At 41.9% G+C, this 21,107-nt stretch overlaps 1 protein-coding gene across 1 annotated transcript in view; it reads left to right on the top strand.

Annotated features, from left to right (window-relative positions):
* Positions 1-21,107, top strand: part of brip1 (BRCA1 interacting helicase 1) — a 394,954-nt gene that overhangs the window by 202,845 nt on the left and 171,002 nt on the right. Inside the window, exon 19 of the mRNA XM_052035938.1 lies at positions 5,491-5,847. Within this exon, the coding sequence (XP_051891898.1) occupies positions 5,491-5,847 (357 nt within the window). The remainder of the gene's footprint in view (positions 1-5,490; positions 5,848-21,107) is intronic.

Raw genomic sequence — 21,107 nt, 5'->3', positions numbered from 1 at the left:
ACCAGTTAGTCTGACATCAATTGTTGCAAAAGTGCAAGAAACTAATATTAAGGATGTTGTTGCAGGGCATTTAGAATCATGAAGGGAAAATTTTATCATACATCTTGGAGAGTTTCAGACTATAACTGGAAGATAGATTCAGGGGAATCAGTGAATGTGTTATATGCAGATTTAAAAGGTATTTGATAAGGTACCACACCAAAGATTGTTACACAAAATAGAGGCATTTGAGGTCGGGGGTATCACATTAACATGGATAGAAAATTAATGAATGGCCAGGAATGAAAAAGGCTTTTTTCAGATTGGTAGACTATAAATTGGTAAATTGGTTTAATTATTGTCACAGTGAAAAACTTTGTTTTGCATGCCATACATACAGGTCATTTAATTACAACGTGCATTGAGGTAGTACAAGGGAAAACAACAACAAAATGTAGAACACAGTGTTACAGTTACAGAGAAAGTGCAGTGCAGGCAAACAATAAGGTGCAAAGCCATAACGAAGTAGGTTGTGAGGTCAAGAGTCCATCTTATCATACTAGGGGACCATTGAATAGTCTCATAACAGCGAGATGGAAGCTATCCTTGAGCCAGGTGGTACATGCTTTCAGGCTTTTGTATCTTCTTCCCGATGAGAGGGGGGAGAAGACACAGTATCTGGGGTGGGTAGGGTCACTGATTATGTTGGCTGCTTTACCGAGGCAGTGAGAAGTGTCAAGTCCATGGAGGGGAGGCAGGTTCTCGTGATGTGCTGAGCTGTGTCCATAATTCTCTGCAGTTTCTTGCAGTCTCGGGCAGAGCAGTTGCCATACCAAGCCGTGATGCATCCTGATAGATTGCTTTCTATGGTGCATCAATAGAAATTGGTGAGGGTCAAGGGGGACATGCCAAAATTCTTTAGCCTCCTGAGGAAGTAGAGGAGCTGGTGTATTTTCTTGACCATAGCATCTACATGGTTTAACCAGGATAGGGTATTGGTGACATTCAACCTTCTCGACCTGATGAAAACAGGAACATGTGCACCGCTCCCTCCCCCGAAGTCAATGACCAGCTCTTTTGTTTTGCTGACATGGAGGGAAAGGTTGTTGTCATGACACCATGACACTAGACTCTCTATCTCCTTCCTGTACTCCAACTCATTGTTATTTGAGATTCGGCCCACTATGGTGGTGTCATCTGCAAAAAAGTAGATGGAGTTAGAGCAGAATCTGGCCACGTAGTTGTGAGTGTACAGGGAGTATAGGGGGCTGAGGATGCAGCCTTGTGGGGCACCAGTATTGGGGATAATTGTGGCAGAGGTGTTGCTGCCTATCCTTACTGATTGTGGTCTGTTGGTCAAGAAGTCAAGGATCCGGTTGCAGAGGAAGGTGTTGAGTCCCAGGTCTCGGAGTTTGGTGATGAGTTTGCTTGGAATTATAGTATTGAAGGTGGAGCTGTAGTTAATAAACAATAGTCTAACGTAGGTGTCTTTACTGCCCAGATGCTTCAGAGATGAGTGTAGGGCCAGGGAGATGGCATCCACTGTCGACCTGATTCGGAGGTAGGCGAATTGCAGTGGGCCAAGGTTTTCCGAGATGCTGGAGTTGATGCATGTCATGTCCAGCATCTCAAAGCACTTCATGATGGTGGATGTCGGAGCCACCGATCGGTAGCCATTAAGGCATGTAACCTTGTTTTTCTTAGGTACTGGGATGATAGTGGTCTTCTTAAAACAGGTTGGAACCCCAGATTGAAACAGGGAGAAGTTAAATATATCTGCAAATAACCCCGCCAGCTGTGATCAACACAATATCTGAAGACACGGCCTCAGATTCACTCTCCGGAAAACTGATTTACGTCCTCGACAGTGACCACGGGTTCGGTTGCATTGGAGGCTGTCAGGGTGGGTGGTGACAAACCAATCCCCTTCTGTTGAAAACGTACATAGAATGCATTATGCTCATCAGGAAGGGATGCACTGTTGTTGACTATGCTGCCCGGCTTTGATTTTGTAGCCCAGTATAGCATGTAAACCCTGTCACAACTGATGGCTGGTCTGCGACTCTATTTGAACTGGTATTGTCAACCAGTCAACGCTCACATTACAGTCAATGCTGACATTTTTTGATAGACCTTGCCCACCTTTCTGTTTGATTTCCCTTCTTAACTTCAGAAACTAATGAAAGCACAAGATAGTGTAGCAGTTACCTTAACGCTGTTACAACGCCAGTGACCAGGTTCAATTCCGGCCACTGTCTATAAGGAGTTTGTATGTTCTCCCTGTGTCTGCATGGATTTCCTCCGGGTGCTCCAGTTTCCTCCCACATTCCAAAGACGTGCAGGTTAGGAAGTTGTGGACATGCTACGTTGGCACCGGAAGCGTGGCGACACTTGCGGGCTGCCCCCAGAACACTCTATGCAAAAGATGCATTTCACTGTGTTTCGATGTATATGTGACTAATAAAGATATCTTATTTCTTAAATTAAGCAAGAAAAAGTTTGACATATCATTTAAAAATGTTAAGAAAAAATTAAAAATAGCTAAATCTAAATAATGGTTATGTTACTGGACTGTCACAAGAGGATGTGTCAATTGATCTAGAGTTTCCTATGCAAGTTCAAGTTCTAACATCAACTTGAGAATTTAAATTCAAGTAAACCTTGAATAAAATATTGATAACAGTAATAGTAACTATGTGACTATCAGAAGGTCATAAAAACTCACCTAGTTCACTGATGTCCTCAAGGGAAGGAACCTGGTCTAACCCATATGTGACTGCAGTGTGGTAGTCTACTAATTGCACACTGAAGTAGTCCAACAAGCCAGTCAGTTCACAGACAGATTAGGAATGCACAGTAAATGCCATTTGCCAGCGATGTCCACAACCTGTGAGTGAATTAAAATGTTAAAACACTTAAAAGTACTCAAATAAACAGTTTAAAAATGCAAACACTTACCTCGTCGTTCACAGCTATTCTCCTCCCCTGACATTATTGCTAGACTTGGGCCAGGCCAGATTGAGCAGGTATCAGTGGAGAAACATTTGGGAACCATGACCAGCCTCTCGAAGCACTTCATAATGGTTGATGTCAGAGCCACAAATCCCTTATGGTCTACATCGCAGAGTTTTGAAAGACATGGCTTTAGAGATGGTGAATATTCTGGTTATCAGCTTCTGGAATTATTCCTGTGCATTGAATGACCCTGCTGTTTAGGAAAAGAGGGAGAGAGAAAACGGGGAACTATCTACCTGTTAGCTTAATGTCAATGGTAGGGAAATTGCTGGAATCTATTTTGAAAGATAAAATAACAGAACATCTTGAAAATTATAATGGGATTGAACAGAGTTAACATGGATTTATGAAAAGAAAATCATGTTTGAATAATTGCAGTAGTTTTTTGAGGATGTGACAAATAGAATGGATAAGGGAAAATGTGAATGTGATGCATTTGGATTTTTTGAAAGGCTTTTGATGAGGTCCCATGTTGGAGGTCAGTCAGCAAGGCACATGGAATTTGGGATAATATACTGACATGGATTGAGAATTGGTTATCAATCAGAAAGCAAAGAGTGAGAATAAATCTCAGGTTGGCAGGCTGCAGCTACCTGTGGGATACCGAGGGGATTGGTATTTGAATACAGGAATAAGGAAGTTACATCACAATTGTATAGGGACTTGGTGAGACCACAACTGGATTATTGTGTTACTAAAGAAAGGATATACTTGCCATTGAAGAAGTCCAGCAAAGATTCACTAGATTTGTTCCAGGGATAGTGGGTTTGTCACATGTGGAGAGATTGAGTAGACTAGGACTGTATTTTGATTTCATCAAAACTCACAAAATTCTTAAAGGGCTTAAGAGACTAGATAAAGGGAAGAGACTTCATCTGGTTTAGGAGTCAGCACAAGGGGCCACAGTTTCAGACTAAAGAGTAAGCCATTTAGGACTGAGATGAGGAACCTTTGGAATTCTATGCCCTAGAAAGCTGTAGAGCTTTATTCAAAACAAAGTAATAGAACAAATTATTCACTTTTCAATGTGTCCATCTCAGTGTAAAATATTGTTTGGTTTATCACTACTGAGCTTTAGCAAGACCTTTGCTAGTTATATGAGTCCATTTCTCACTTTTGACTAACTTTATCTTTTATATCTACTTTTTGAGAGAGAGAGTAGGAATATTGAGGGGCAGAGCTGGAATTTTGCAAAGTAGCATTTCAAGATTTTTACATTTTGTTTGCCAAGTTTATCAAATATGGGAATGATGATATACAAAGCCCTGATGCATAAATCTGGTTAGTGATCTCAAAGAAAGTGCCTTGAGACTGAAATACAATAGTTTGACTCACTAAATACTGAAACTTTATTATGCCTAGTCAACTTCACTGACAATATAGTTGACCATCTACTTACTGGAGCCAATCCAAAAACAGACAGCATTTCAATAAGTAACCAAGGCATTGCTATTCATCTTTTGAACTATGGAAGTATTTATTTGAAAACATCCACTGAAATAATTGTTGGTTTATTGTCTTTTACAAGCTCTTTGTGGGGATTGCCTAAACATGGATGTGCTGCTTAAAGTAAATGCTGAGCTGAGACTTAGTGATTTTACATGTGGAGTCATGACAAAACGGCACCAGTTCTGAGAAAATAACTTGCAAAATAGAAGAAAAAACTTCCTTAATGATTTTTAGTTCTCGACACACAAAAATAGTATGCTTGCTAATGTAAATAAAGCACAAAATGAACAATAAAAAATTAACACGGTCAGTAGATGTAAGGTACCAATCAAAATTGTAGAGGAACTGATTACTGCCGAACTATTTTATTATCTAGAGAAGGTTGTGTATTGTTGTGGATTTTTATAATGGTGGAAGCAGATATGATAACATTTAAGAAGCATTTAAACAGACACATGATCGGGCAGGGAATTGAGGGACAGAGACTAAATGCAGGCAGATGTGCAGTTTAAATTGGTTTTATAGTCAGCACAGACATGGTGAGCTGAAGGGCCTGTTCCTGTGCTGTACTGTTCTATGTTTTTAAACTCATTTAATTACTTAGATATTTTACAACATTACAGTTTGGTGTTGCAATAGTATTGAGATTTGAAATGAAGTAGATAAAGAATGGTATTTGATGTGAATCTAATTATATTTTTTAGTAAACGTATTAATTATTAACTGAAGATTAATCTCAAAAATACTGGTTGGGCAAACAGCATTTTTTTTTTAAGTTGTTCCATTTTTTAGGATTTTGGAAATAAATATCAAAATGCTGTTGTTGAAGAGAAAGAAAAGCATTAATTTTGGGAGCATAGTTAAAATTGAATCATTTAGTCAAAACCGGATTCCCCCTGCCCAACTTCTGTTTAGATCATTTCTTTGACTCACTTAAAGAATTCCATCACACAAAATTTAAATCCCATTTTCTTGAATGTTTGTTCTCCATTTTAGATTTTCTTCATTCTTTTAATTTTCATTTATCTAACATGTGTTTAATTATAGGGCTGTCAAAATGGATCCGTCGGCAAGTCCAACACCATCCAAACTTCAACTGTGCTCTGGATTCATTGCTCATGTTTTCCAATGCTCAACAGAAGAGTGTTAATGATTTACCCAAGATCCTCAGTAGAATGCCAACTATTACAACTGGATGTTCAAATGAAGATTTTCCAAAGCCTGCAGAGGATAAGAACAAAGATCATCAGACACAGACCATCAGCCAACAAGCCTTGTTTGAAAATAATATTCTGAAGTGCACCCAACCCAAGGCCTGCATGGTTAACCAGAAGAATAGTCCCAATGCCATTCCTACACCTCCCTTCTGTAATACCAGCAAAGTGAGCATCACAGGAGGTCCAGGTTAGTAACTAATAAATACTATTTATTTCTTGTGGAAAATTAATGGGTTATTATCACCTACAAAAGCAGTATAGAGGTTTTAACATGAGTAGCTTGGTTCTATGTTTACTTTAGCTGAGGCACAACAATAGTACTTTACCTTCACTAAAATGCTATCTTCCATTTGGCAATTAATTATAATTTGAGAGAGAGAAAAATATTTCTCCATTGCTCTGACAATGTAAGTTAGTCCCCAGCTTCATTGAAGAAACTTTTCATCATTAATTTGAGATTTTGATCCTCCACTTCACTAAATGAAATTTTGATTTTGAATTAATTTTAGCTGTGAAATTGTTGTTGTTGAAAAATGGGACATAAGACTTGTTTTTCTCTTTCTTGAATCAATCTGTCAGTTATGAAATGGTATTCATTTCAGCTTGAAGAAACCTATGTTGCAAATCACTTCATGCTGACCACTGGAGGACATTGCATGTGACTAGTGAGATGCAAGGTCATCTGTACTAAACTATTTTCTGATTGATTTTAAAATGCTTGTGCACTGAAATACATAAAATCAGAAACTTACTATCAGCCATCTCCATCAATGTTTTGTTTTTAATTTATAAGATCTTTCCTGCCTCTCAGTGCCTCATGTTCTTGTAGATCAAGGCAAGATATGGGTTGTACGCACATTGGTAGAATTGTTCTCCAGTTGGTTAGCAACTATTAGAATTCTTGTGGTCTTAGTTCTATTAGATTTCTTTTCCCCACCCACCAGATGTGAAACACTCAACCACTTACCAAGTGCTTCACATGTGTTCTGGCTCACTGTTCTGAACTATATTTGATTGGGCTCATCAAAATGTTGGTATAAAGAAAAGCTATAAAGCCATCAAGTATATTGCTCGCTGACTTTCTCAGTGGGCCCATCAATTCTAATGCCATTTCCTGCTCATTTCCCCATTCTTATAAATATGTTATTTTTGTGTGTGTTCCTTCTTCAAATCTGCATTGACTGATTTCCAGTACTTTATTGTAATGCATTCCAAATTTTAATAAGCCTTAATGATTCATGTGCTAATTTTGAATTGATGTCCAAATTCACTGAGCTATAGAAATAATGACTCATATTTACCTTTCCAAAATCTGTCATAATTTTGAAAGCTCTTTTAAAGTTCTTAACCTTGTTCTATGAAATCAAGTTCAAACTGTCTGCACACCTTTTATCTTGTCAGTCCTCATATCTTCAAAGTGTACTGTACATTGTCTTTTACTTTAATATATCCTTTCTATAGTGTGAGACTCAAAATCTCATAAATTACTTTTCAGCAATGGCTGTACTTGGACTTTAATACTCCATTGGTGATTACTAGGCACTTCTGAGTTTGCTCTACAATATTCTTTACCAGCAATTGTAATTTGAGTACATGAATTATGCCTGTGCTGAAAATAAAATTTTTTATTGTTTTTATTTCATTTTTCACAGTATATTTTGCATGGTTAGGAAGTAATATTTGTATAAATAGTTGGCTTAAAGTTATACTGCATTGACATTTTTATTTTTCTTTCTTATTTTTGCATGTGTAACAGTTAACGCGAGAGAGAATTCTTTTGCAAGCAATATTACCAAGACCCCGCTCTTCAAAAATTCTAGTATCAAAATGAAAAATGATGGCTCAAGAAAAGTATCAGGATCCATCATGCAGTGTTTCAATAAAAAGCCCCCGACTTCAGCACCCATTCAGTTGCATTTTCCAGTCAGAGAATTGATGCAGGATGATGAATACAAAAAAATGCAGTGTAACTCTGTTATACAGAGACAGCAAGAAACGGAAATAAGTTCCTTACAGTTTGAGTCTCTGTTGCAGGCAGATACTAATACATCAATAAGTTTTAAAGAGGATATACTGTCAAATGCTGTTCCATATCCATTTGAGAATAATAAGGAAAATCAAACTGCTTATGACAGTATGGGAAATTCTTATAACAGCTCCATGGTTGCATCACCTTCCTCCCTAGTGGAATCATTCTTTGACGATGAGACAGAAATGATGGCAATACCACCCTTGGTTGGCAATGATATGCAGCAGCCTACAGAGGAAGAAGAGGATGTTCAGGATGAGACATTGTGTTTCACCCCAGAGCTTTTTGACAGAGATTCAGAAGAAGAATGTTTAGAAACAATAATGAATGATAGTTCACCATATGCACCCAAAGCTGATGATGTCCGTGATTGTGCTGCTATGCCTGAGAACATAGGAAGTGAATGTATGGAAATGTTTCAGAGTACTAATGGTGGATCTATTAACAGAGTGACAGAATTCGATGAAAATGATACAACACATACATGTTCTGTATGGAAGGAAGCTGAACCCACCGGTCTGTGTTCATATTTGGAAGTGAAAGACAAAAGTGTATCCAAATTAGCTATACCAGTTGACATTGAGGAGGATACCAGTGTAAGATACCAAGATGTTGCTGAACTGGCAGAAACTGACAAAGCAGCAAAAAGCAGAAATCATAGGCTGTCCAGATCTAGAAATAAAGGTAATAGTTTAATAACTCAGAATGTATGTACACAGCATCTAAAATTCATGAAAGATGACAACTAATATAAAACAAATTTATCCTATCATGGTAGTTCATTCTGATCTAAGAATAGATGTTTATCAGTTAAGCTGAGCCAATTAATAGAATCTCTTATTCTGTACCTTTATTTAATTTGACTAGCGTAAGAAATATTCATGCTGGTGAATAAAATATCCTCCTTTCAAGCACCTTGTGCAAACTTAGGTCAGATGTTGTATGAGAAGATGTCACTGTTCAATCCCTGGCTGAAATTTTGAAATTACATTTTTGAATTTTTTTCCTCTTGACTTTAACAGCTATGATTTGGCACTTCTTTGCTTTGAGAGCTGCATAAACCTATACTCTTCAACTTTACTGATGAATTTCAGATCAAGCCCAGAGTTCATGAGTCATTTGCATTTGAACCAGCTGTTTCTGTGTTTTCTACTTCATAAATAATCAATTTTTAAAAAAATAATAAAATGTGATGATTGGAAGGCAAAATTCACGGTAAATTCATTCAAAGATATTTTTTAATGCTAACTGGCTTTGTATCCCATGTTAAACAAAATTGCTCCTTTTTTTAACCGCATTATCATTTTAAGATAGGAAGTACTACTTCTTCTCTCAGATGTTTTTGCAAAGTAATCTCTCAACTGTCAGTTACCATTTCTCAATGTATCACATTTTTTTTGCTCGTTATAATGCATATATCTCTGGCTCCATCCATCCTAATACATACGTAGGTCTCCAGGTTATTACAAATAATGGGAGAGATAAAAGTGCTCTACTATACTGTATTCTCCAAGACTGAACCTTTTAAAGTGACAGAACATGCCACATTATTGGGCATGTAGTTTGAAAAGCTGCTTTTCACTGTCATGCAACAGTGACGCAATTGTATCAGATGCTGTAAAATTGATTATGATTGTAAAAAATACAGTGATTCATTTGATCAATAAGGAAGATGTGTTAAAATTGTCCGAATTTTAACTACATATAAGAATTATAATTTGTATTTAAAACGCATATTGACTTCAGGTATTGGTTACTGCAATAAATAGAAACACAAATAAAATATTTTCAGCAGGAGGGTTTTCTTATGATTAAATTTCATATTTGAAATTAATTGTCCAAATGTTCTTTGTATTATCTTTTTTGGCTTATGGTATTATGAAACATGTTAAAATGTAATCTCTAAGTGTAGTAGACATACAGTTAATGTAATATATAAAAAAAATCATTGATGATGGTTACTCTTCATTTTACTATTAATTTGGCAGAGAGACAGCTGTCAGTTGACTACTGATTTTTTTTTTGCAGCATTACAGAGAATTGCTTCCTGTGGATAAGATTCAGGCTGCTGTTATTTCCTCATTTTCTCAGTCATTCCAAACTGTTCATAAATTTTACACTTTAAATGACTTCTTTTTTCAGCCCTGTCCCTATATTGCTCTAAAACCAACCAACAAAAAGGGTTTGAGATGGGCCCACAAATGATTCTAACTTCAGTTTGTCTTTGCTAGAATTTCTGACCTGTGCTTTAAACCTTACCATGATGGTATGGTTCAAATAATTGTCTTACTGGGAAACAAACAGTATCCTGAGTCTAATATTTATGACTCCTTGCTGTAAGGCATTATTGTTTAAATAATACAACTCCTTTAAGAAGTTGCAAAATGCACGGAAATGTAATATGCTGGTGTCGTATGTTATTGGAAGCCATGTAGTTGGTTAGTTAACAAATCTTCATCATTAAAGAATTCTGTTACATAATTAATTTTGCAGGTTTCTCCTGGGTGCTCCAGCTTCTTCACACATCCCAATATCACATGGGTAGGTTAAATTGCCCTAGAGTATGGGAGCGTAGATTTGGGAGAAGTTGATGGGAATGTGGGAGAATAGGTTACATGGGAAAATGGGTGTGGGAATGTGATTACTTCTGGAGCCAGCATTCACCCACTGGAGCAAAATAGCTTCCTATGTCAAGGGAATGTGAAATATGATTGTTCTGTCTCTCACATATCCATTTGAATGGGATCACACAGAAGCTTTGTCAGGCTATTCAAACTGAAAACACTAATCATACTATGTAACCCAATACCTCATCGTCCACAAAAGCAAGAGAACGAAGAAATACATTTTCCCCAAAATTTACATATTTCAGCCAGTATCAAAAAGCTTTGAAAGAAAGCTACAATGTGGTACTGAGGTAACAATGTTGTACTGAGGGCTGTTCTGTTATCCATTCACCACTAAGCACTTGTTTTCTTGGACAAGCAAGTTTTGAATTTACAGCTTTATGTTACAAAACATTGCCAGGAGAAACCTGTTTTTGTGCCATAGGTTCTTCAATTTAGGATGCAGCCCTTGTCTTCTTAAGATTTTTTTCTCGGATTACCCACACTTTTAATACTCTCCAGTTTGTTGTCTTCCATAGCTTTCTAAAGGCCATCTTTCAAGGTGTAAATCTAATTCCATTTTCAAAGTTATTATTGAATCTGCTTCAATTATTCTTTTGTATATTTTAGATATTACCAGCTCATTGTATTAAAAAAAACGCTTCCTTTTGCCTTGGATCTTTTGCCAACTATTTTAAATAGTACCAAATTCCAAGTGTGTTACAAATTTAAAATGAATTAAAATTTTACTTTAAAACTTCTTAATAACAGTTTAATACTGTGCAATACTTTGAAGTCTCTAACGTACATTCGTTAGTGGGTTGCCGAATAGGGCTTTGCTCAACAGAAATCTGAATGTTATCCATTCCAGCCTTTGTGTAGTTCTTAGTTAGTAGTTATGGTGTTATTTTAAATGTCTGTGTAATTAACTTTTTAACAAACTTGCATAACTCCAGCTTCATTGTCACGTGATCAGAATTTTTCTAATTTCATTCTGCAGTCTGTTTTACTTAGAATGACATGAAAAAAATCACTGTTTGAAATTTCGCACTTATTTTCCATCTTTGTTAATATTTTAGGAACTAATACTGCTTCAGCTTCTTCTGGTGGGGAAAGGCAAACAATTTTTCCTGTTGAGTTGCCCAAGGCTTTATCAAAGCCTTCTGTCCAAAAAGGACAAGGAGACTGTTCAGAGGAGTGCAGCACTTACCTAAGAAGTAGAAGAAAGCTTGCAGAAGAGAATAGTGTTAAACAGCCAGTACAAAGTGTGTTAGCCAACCTTGAAAATATTCTGAAAACACCAAATCAGACACTAAGCCAAAAAGAAAAGAACTATTCCATTAAATGCAACAAACTCCAAAAACAAATTAAATTGAAATCATGTGAATGGAACTGCCTGATGGAGGGGAAGAGCGTGAGGACCCATGATAGGAAAATTGTCCAGGCAGTGAAAGATTACTCATTTGTGGAGGAGGTATTAGAAAGATCCACTTCAAATGGATCAAGCTTGCAACTTAAGGAAAATACAGCAAAAAATAAATCTGTTTTATCTAATGTAAATGGTTGTAAGAATCAGAGGAAAATTAGAAGAGCAGAAAATCTATCTTTAATTCAACCAAATTATAGACTGAGAAGTAGGTCTGTAAATATGCTTTCCAAAAGACCCTATCAAAAGAGAACAGATGTAAAAAACCTAAATCACATAAGCAATGGGAAAGGCAACCTTGTTACTCAGACTGATGGAGCATTTGACCAGTCATACAGTAAAAGATCCAGCACAGTACTTTTTCCCAAGCAATATAAAAGTAAGATTAAAAGGTCCTGTGATTCTAAAACAATGGCGAGAATTCAATTAAAAGAGAAAAGACGAGGAAGAAAATGTTATAGCAGCCAGCTGTCGGCCACCCCCTCGTGGTGTGAGGGAGAACATAATTCAAATTTAAAATCTTCCAGAGAGAAGCCACCCATTATTCAGTTTGAAATATTAATACCAGAGCAGTACTCTTCCCCAGTGGAGATGGCCCAGATACAGCACAGTGAAGATAATGTGGAAAATTCAATTTCAGCCATAAGTCATAAAGATAGCAATTTGACAGCTGTTCCAGACAACAAACATTCAGAACCAGTGGACAAACTACCTTATCTAGAAGAACATACAAACGTAGATGAAGTTAATCCAGCTATCAATATAGGTGATGATGCTCTTAATGTAGAGAAAGGATCAGGAACTAATTTATCAGCTATGAAAAAAATATCAAACACAAAAATGAAAAAACCCAGCTCAGAAGGTGAGAACTGTAACTCTCAAATGCTCATTAATTTGTAATATTTTTCAATTTTTTAGATCACAAAGCTAATCAAAATGTATTTTGGCGGGGGGGGGGAATTAGATTTAGAAAATATTTGGTCTAAGGTAGTCAATATTCTTCTCGTAAGATGAATTTACTTAAGTTGTAGGTAACCAAGAGCATACTTTTAAAGAGTATAGCTAACATTTACGGATGAATTTCCAATCTATTGTCTCCAAACTGTGTTTTCTCTAAATGTAGAAGGATATGTAACATGTTATATGTTTGGTCACATAATTTTACCACTTCCATCAAGCCAGGTGACGCCTGCTATATTGAGAAGTATAGAAGAGCATGCCAAGGGCAAAGCCAGGCACAGCTAAATATGAAAGACCCACATGGTGACTAACAACGTAGGACTGAGTAGAGGATGCGGCATGCAATAAACATATCTAGGCAATGTCAAACCTAAAAATTACATGAAGCCTTTGCAGTTCTCCCACACACAGTCGTGAATGATGGGGAGAGGATCTATACACATACCCATCTTCAGTGAAAAAGATAAGACAGTAGTCTGTAGCCTTCAGACAGAAGGGCTGAGCAGATAATTCATGTTGGTCTCTTCCTGAAGTTGCTGCTATCACATGCTAGTCTTAAAATAATTTACTCCCATGTGTTAACAAGAATAAGTAACCTGGATACAACAAGGGCTGTGGGACCCAGCGACATGCTGGATACATTGCTGAAGTCAAGCTATTCCAGTAGAATTATAAGATGGGCAATTTTCTATGTGATTGAATATTGGCCAAGGTATATTTGGCCACAAAAAGGTTAAATTCAATCTGACTAATTACCTCCCTAGGATCCTCAAAAAGTGAGTGGTATCCAGTGACAGTTGCCAATAGTGACATTTTTAGATTTCCTGTACCTCCAGTTGTTTGAATGTCATTGCTTGCCAATAATTCACTTGCTGATTTTCAGATTGGGTTCTGACAGCCCCTTAGTTCCAGGCCTCATAACAGTTGGGTCCTAATGTGGACAATGGAGCTGAATTCCAGAGGATAGATGAGAATGATTGCCTCTGATATCAAGGCAGCATTGACTGAAACTATCATTAAGAGGTTTTGATAAAATTATGTTGATGGGAGTTGAGGGGTAAGCTCTCCACTGGCAGTAATCATGTCTACTACAAAGGAAAATGATTGTGGGTTGTTGGAAGTTAATCATTTTAATCAGAGGACAGCTCTACTTTAGTTCTCAGGCTGATGTCCAAGACCCAACCATCTTACACTGCTCTAGCAATGATCTAACTTTCATCAAAAGATCAGAAATTAAGAAAACTAGCTGATGACTGGTGTTCAGTTCTAACCAGATGCAAATTAATTAGACATTATATATATATGGATTTGAAGAATATTGTTATTAGTTAGATTTTTTAAGTAAGTCATGACCTATAATAAAGTAAAGCGATATATTAAAAAAGTAACTAAGTGGCATTTAATGATCAGAAAGTTTGGAACTTTCCGATGGTGGTGTATGTATACCTTGTAGCGACTCACCGCACCAGCATCGAACTGGCTCCCGACATCGCGAACGTCATCGGAGGCCCCGATCCAAGATGGCGCGGGGCCCTCCTCCTTCCCCATCGTCGGGCTAGGAAAGCCCGCGCGCGGGAAGGTCAGGTGGAACTGTAGTGCAGGAAGTTTTCAGATATTAAAGGCGCATCGCACACCTGTCGTTCATTCGACTTCTGATTTCAAACCAGCGAGACTGTGTCTTCATTTCGTAGTGTGTAGCTAGCCACTACATTGGTGACCCCAACGGGTCCAAACGTTTTTGGACCCACGATGTCTGCACAACAAGAGGTACAGGCAGTAGCCCTTAAGCTGCCCACCTTCTGGACCCTCAGGCCTCGTGTCTGGTTCGATCAGGCCGAGGACCTGTTCCAGATTCGCCAGATCACCAGGGACGACACCAAGTACTACTACGTGGTGAGCGCCCTCGACCAAGGCACCGCTGCCCAGGTCGAGGACTTCGTCCAGGCACCCCCAGAGGAAGAGAAGTACAATAAGTTCAAGCCCCTCCTCGAGACTTCCAGCCTTTCCCGACGCGAACAGGCCTCCTGCCTCCTCCACCTCGATGGGTTGGGTGACAAACCCCCCTCTGCGCTCATGAACGAGATGTTGGCCCTGGCAGACGGCCACAAACCCTGCCTGATGTTTGAGCAGGCCTTCCTGGAGCAGTTACCCGATGACATCCACCTGCTCCTGGCGGATGCCAATTTCAGCGATTCCCGGAAGGTGGCTGCCCGGGCGGATGTCCTTTGGCGGGTGAAAAAGGAGAGTGGGGCGTCCGTCGAGCGCGTTGCCACACCACGTACCCAGCGGCCCAGCAGGCCAGACCCAGCAATTGAATGCACCCCACCCGCCACCAGGTCTGAGACACCGACTGACCAATGGTGTTTCTACCACTAGTGGTGGGGCGCTGACGCCCGCAGATGCTGGCCACCATGCAGGTTTCCAGGAAACGTCAGAGCCAGCCACCGCTGATGGCTACAGCGGCTAGCCACCCAGATAGCCTCTTGCATGTGTGGGACAGGCATTCCGGACGTCATTTCCTAGTGGACACCGGAGCCGAAGTCAGCATCGTGCCTCCCACCAGCCACGAGACTCGCAACTGCATACCAGGACCCGCCCTCAGAGCCACCAACGGCAGCACCATTCGGACCTTTGGCACCCGTTTGGTGCACCTCCAGTTTGGCACCCGCAACTTGGAAGTTTATCCTGGCCGCCGTCACGCAACCACTCCTTGGGGCAGACTTCCTTCGCGCCAGCAGTCTGCTGGTTGACCTGCGGGGTAAGCGTTTGGGACATGCCAGGATCTTCCAAACATTCTCGTTGGGTGAGGCCAAGCTACCGGCCCCACACCTCGACTCCGTCACTACGTCAACCAACGAGTTCGTCAGGGTCCTGGCAGAGTTCCCATCTGTACTAACACCCCAGTTCACCACCACCTTGCCCAAGCACAGCGTCCAGCATCACATCCCCACCCAGGGCCCTCCCCTTCACGCTCACGCCTGGCGGCTACCCTCGGACAAGGTCCGCCTCGCGAAAGAGGAAATCAAAAAAATGGAGGAGTTGGGAATCATCCGCAGGTCGGACTGCCTGTGGGCCTCTCCGCTACATGTGGTCTCCAAGGCAGCCGGAGGCTGGCGACCCTGTGGTGATTACCGATGCCTGAATGACATTACTACCCCGGACCGGTACCCCGTGCCGCATATTCAGGACTTCGCTGCCAACCTGCACAGGCAGTCCATTTTTTCCAAGGTCGACCTTGTCTGCGGGTATCACCAGATCCCGGTGCATCCGGACGACATTCCGAAGACGGCACTGATCACACCTTTCGGCCTCTTTGAACTTGTCCAGATGCCCTTTGGCCTCAAGAACGCTGCTCAGTCCTTCCAACGACTGATGGACGCAGTCGGGCGCGACCTTTACTTCGTCTTCATATACCTCGACAACATCTTGATCTCCAGCAGCAGCCGCCAGGAACATTTCATGCACCTCCGCCAACTCTTTTCTCACCTGAGGGATTTCGGCCTGACCATCAACCCAGCCAAATGCCAGTTCGGGCTTGAGACAATCGATTTCCTGGGCCATCGGATCGACAAACACAGCGCCACGCCCCTGACTGCAAAGGTTGACGCCATTTCGCCAGACCCACCTCCATCAAGGGCCTGCAGGAATTCCTTGGTATGGTAAACTTTTATCACCGGTTCATACCATCCGCAGCCCGCATCATGCGCCCGTTGTTTGATCTCCTGTCGGGCGGAAGCAAGGACATTGTTTGGTCGGAAGAGGCTCACACCGTGTTCGTCGAAACCAAGCAGGCCTTGGCGGACGCGGTCATGTTGGTGCATCCTCGTACGGACGTCCCAACTGCCCTCATGGTCGACGCCTCCAGCACAGTGATCGGAGGCGTTCTAGAGCAACTTATCGAAGGGCGTTGGCAACCACTGGCGTTCTTCAGCAGGCACCTTCAACCACCAGCGCTCAAATATAGTGTCTTTGACTGCGAGCTGTTGGCGTTGTACCTGACCATCAGACACTTCCGATACTTCTTGGAGGGCAGGCCGTTTACAGCTTTCACCGACCACATGCCATTGACCTTCACTTTCAACAAGGTCTCAGATCCCCTGGTCAGCACGGCAGCAGTGGCACTTGTTGTACATCTCAGAGTTCACCACTGACGTCCGCCATCTGTCTGGGATAGAGAACCTGGTCGCGGATGCACTGTCACAGCCCACCGTCCAAGTTTTGTCCCATGGGGTGGATTTCGGCGCCTTGGCAGAGGCACAGTGAACGGACATGGAGATGCCCAGCTATCGCACCGCAGTCTCGGGCCTGCAACTGCAAGACCTACTGGTAGGCCCTGGTGAGCGCACCCTGCTCTGCGATATCTCCACTGGTAGACTCCACCCCATCGTCCCAGCTGCCTGGCGCCGACAGGTGTTTGATTCCATCCACGGCTTCGCACACCCATCCATCCGGACTATTGTCCGGATGGTGTCCGACAAGTTCGTCTGGCATGGCCTGCGTAAACAGGTTTCTGACTGGGCCCGGTCCTGCACACACTGCCAAACCTTGAAAGTATAGCAGTATGTCAAGGCCCCCCTGCAGGATTTTCAACCTACCTGCTGGAGGTTCGACCATATCCATGTCGACCTGGTCGGCCCCCTCCCAGTCTCCCAAGGAGCACGGTACCTCCTCACGATTGTCGACCGTTTTACCCGCTGGCCTGAAGCCATTCCCCTCGTAGACACCTCCACCCACTCCTGCGCACGGGCCCTTTTGTCAACTTGGGTGGCCTGTTTTGGTGTCCCGGCACATATCACCTCAGACAGGGGAGCTCAATTCACCTCCAGCCTGTGATCTGCTGTCGCCGACTTGTGGGGTTCCCAGATCCACCTCACCACCGCCTATCACCCGCAATCCAATGGGCTAGTGGAGAGGTTCCATTGACACCTGAAGTCAGCACTCATGGCCCACCTTAAGGGGCCCAGCTGGGTAGACGAACTCCCCTGGATCTTGCTGGGGTTACGCACCGCGCCAAAAGAGGACCTGCGTGCCTCGTCTGCGGAGATGGTCTACGGAATGCCCTTAGTCATCCCGGGTGAGTTCCTACCAGCTCCTCGGGGGCCAGAGGAAGAACCTGCCGCGGCGCTCGACTGGCTGCGCGAGCAGCTTGGAAACCTGGCCACAATATCCACCCTGCGACACGGACAGGCCCCAACCCGTATGCCGACTTCCCTCCAAGACTGTAAGTTTGCCTTCGTCAGGAGGGGCATGCACCGAACACCACTGCAGCGGCCGTACGAAGGGCCATTCCGGGTCGTCAGGAACAATGGGTCTACGTTCGTGCTGGACATTGGGGGGGGGCGCGAGGAGGTTTTTACAATTGACCGGCTGAAGCCAGCTCATTTAGACTTGGACCAACCCGTGGTGGTCCAGCGAACGCGACACAGGGGCAGGCCACCCAAGTCATAGTTTATTTAATTCTGGTTTTCGCGACGGTATCACCGGTTCTGTGGGGGGGTATGTAGTGACTCACCGCACCGGCATTGAACCGGCTCCCGACATTGCGAACATCGTCAGAGGCCCCGATCCAAGATGGCGCGGGGCCCTCCTTCTTCCCCATCATCAGGCTAGGAAAGCCCGCGCGTGGGAAGGTCAGGTAGCCCACGCGTGACGTCAGCGCAGGAACTGTAGTGTGGGAAGTTTTCGGATATTAAAGGCGCACCGCGCCCCTGTCATTCATTCGACTTCTGATTTCAAACCAGCAACTCTGTGTCTTCATTTCGTAGTGTGTAGCTAGCCGCTACAACCTACATGAACTTCTTTCCATGTAGTATTTTTGTAGTACTTAGGTACAGCATTAGACACAGCAAGCTCCCAAAAATCATGATAATAACCAGATATTGATTGAGGGATAAATATTTGCTGCAACTGGATGATTATTCTGTTCTTTGAAACAGAGCCGTAGATCTTTTACATTCATCTGAGAAAGCTTTAATATCTTGTCAGAACTACAACACTTCTGATATTGGAGCACTCTCTCAGTACTATGCTGAAATATTGAACTAGCTTTTTCTGCTCAAGTCTTTGGATTGGGACATGAATCTAGACCTTGCTTGAAGGCTAGAGTATTGACATGGCTGATTCTTCCTAAAGCTCCAGGACTAGCTGTACCTCCAGCCAAGTTGTTCCAATATGGCAACAATATTGTCATTTACCCAACCATATGGAAAATTGCCTCGGTAATTCCTGCCGTAAAAAAAAAACAAAAAAAAATTTGATCTGACTAATTACCACCCCACCAGTTTATTCTCAATGTAATGAAAGGTATCCTTGATTGTTCCACCTAGTGACACTTAATTAATGCTCAATTTGGATTTCACCTGAACCTATCAACTCACTACAGCCCTTGGTCCAAGGGCAGGTAAAGTAGCTGACACCCAAACATGAGCTGACAGTGACAGCTTTTAACATCAAAATATATTGGGGAACAATAGTATAGAAGTTTCCAGAGAAGTGAATTCAAAGAGTACATGACGTGTCCTGGCCCAGCACATAGATGCAATCACATGGAAGCTGTGCCAATATCTTTACTTTCTTAGGGAGTTAAGGAGGTTCGGCTTTTCACCAAACACTCCACATACTTCTACAGATATACTGTTGAAAGTATCCTGACTGGTTGCAATGTGGTCTGGTATGGCAATTTGAATGTGCAGGAATATAAGAAGCTGCAGGGAATAGTGGACTCCGCCCAATCCGTCACAGGCATATTCCTACACACCATCGGTAGTATCTACAGGAGGCGTTGCTTCAAGAAGACAATATCCATCATCAAAGATCCCCAACATCCAGGCAATGCCATCTTCTCTCAGCTATCATCAGGCAGGAGGTACAGAAGCCTGAAGTCCCACACCACCAAGTTCAAGAACAGCTACATCCCTTCATCTGGTTCTTAAGCTAACCAGCACAACCCTAATTGCAATTCCAATTCCAATTGGAATTGGTTTATTATTGTCACGTGTACCGAGGTACAGTTAAAAACTTGTCTTGCATACTGTTTATACAGATCAATTTATTACACAGTACAATGAAGTAGTACAAGGTAAAACAATAACAGAATGCAGAATAAAGTGCTACAGAGAAAGTGCAGTGCAGGTAGACAATAAGGTGCAGAGGTCTAACAAGATAGATTGTGAGGTCATGAGTCCATCTTATTGTACTAGGGAACCATTTAATAGTCTTATAACAGCGGGATAGAAGCTGTTCTTGAGCCTGGTGATACATGCTTTAAGGTTTTTGTATCTTCTGCCTGAATGAAGGGGGAGAAGAGAGAATGTCTAGGGTGGGTGGGTTCTTTGATTATGCTGGCTGCTTTACTGCAAGCATAATCAAAGCTGCCGTGGTGGGATTTGAACTTATGTCTGAAATGAAAATAGAAAATGCTGGAAACACTAGGTCAGACAGCATCTGTGTTAAGAGAAACAGAATTAGCAATTAAGGTCAAAGATCCTTCGTGAACATGTCAAAGTCGAGTTTATTGTCATATGCACAAGTACATGTATGTACCTGTTTCGGCAGTAAGCAAATTGTGGTGGGTCAAGGTTGTCTGGGAGGCTGGAGTTCACTACAGTTTAGCAACGTTGTGACCACTTTGATCACTTTGCACTAAAATGGACTTTGTTTTTTTTATTCTAATTGTTCCTTCTTGCAAAAATTGTGTATAATTTATGTTTAATTTATGTTTTTCTTGTGATCATTACTGAGGCAGCGAGAAGTGTAGACAGAGTCCATGGAGGGGAGGCTGGTTTCCATGATGTGCTGAGCTGTGTCCACAATTCTCTGCAGTTTCTTGTGGTCACAAGCCGAGCAGTTGCCATACTAAGCCATGGTGCATCCAGATAAGATGCTCTCTATGGTGCATCGATAAAAATTGGTGAGTGTCAAAGGGGACATGCCAAATTTCTTTAGCCTACTGAGGAAGTAGAGGCGCTGGTGGGGTTTCTTGGCTGTGGCATCTACGTGGTTGCACCGTGGCGGGCTATGGGTGATGTTCACTCCAAGGAAGTTGAAGCTCTCAACCCTCTGGACCTCAGCACTGTTGATGTAGACAGGAATGTGTGCACCGCCCCTCTTCCTGAAGTCAATGACCAGCTCTTTTGTTTTGCTGACATTTTCATTTCACCCTGTTACGAAGCCCTCTACCTCCTTCCTGTACTCCGGCTCATCGTTATTTGAGATATGGTCCACTACAGTGGCAAACTTACAGATGGAGTTAGTGCAGAATCTGACCACACAGTCATGAGTATATAAGGAGTAGAGTAGGGGGATGAGGATGCAGGCTTGTGGGGCACCAGTGTTGAGAATAATCGTGGCGGAGGTGATGCTGCCTGTCCTTACTGATTGTGGTCTGTTGGTCAGAAAGTCAAGGATCCAGTTACAAATCATCAGTC

Source organism: Pristis pectinata, chromosome 21, assembly GCF_009764475.1.
Source record: "Pristis pectinata isolate sPriPec2 chromosome 21, sPriPec2.1.pri, whole genome shotgun sequence".
NCBI lineage: Eukaryota > Metazoa > Chordata > Chondrichthyes > Rhinopristiformes > Pristidae > Pristis > Pristis pectinata.
The sequence above is the reverse complement of the archived record's forward strand: the minus strand, read 5'-3'. Positions and strand labels throughout refer to the sequence as shown.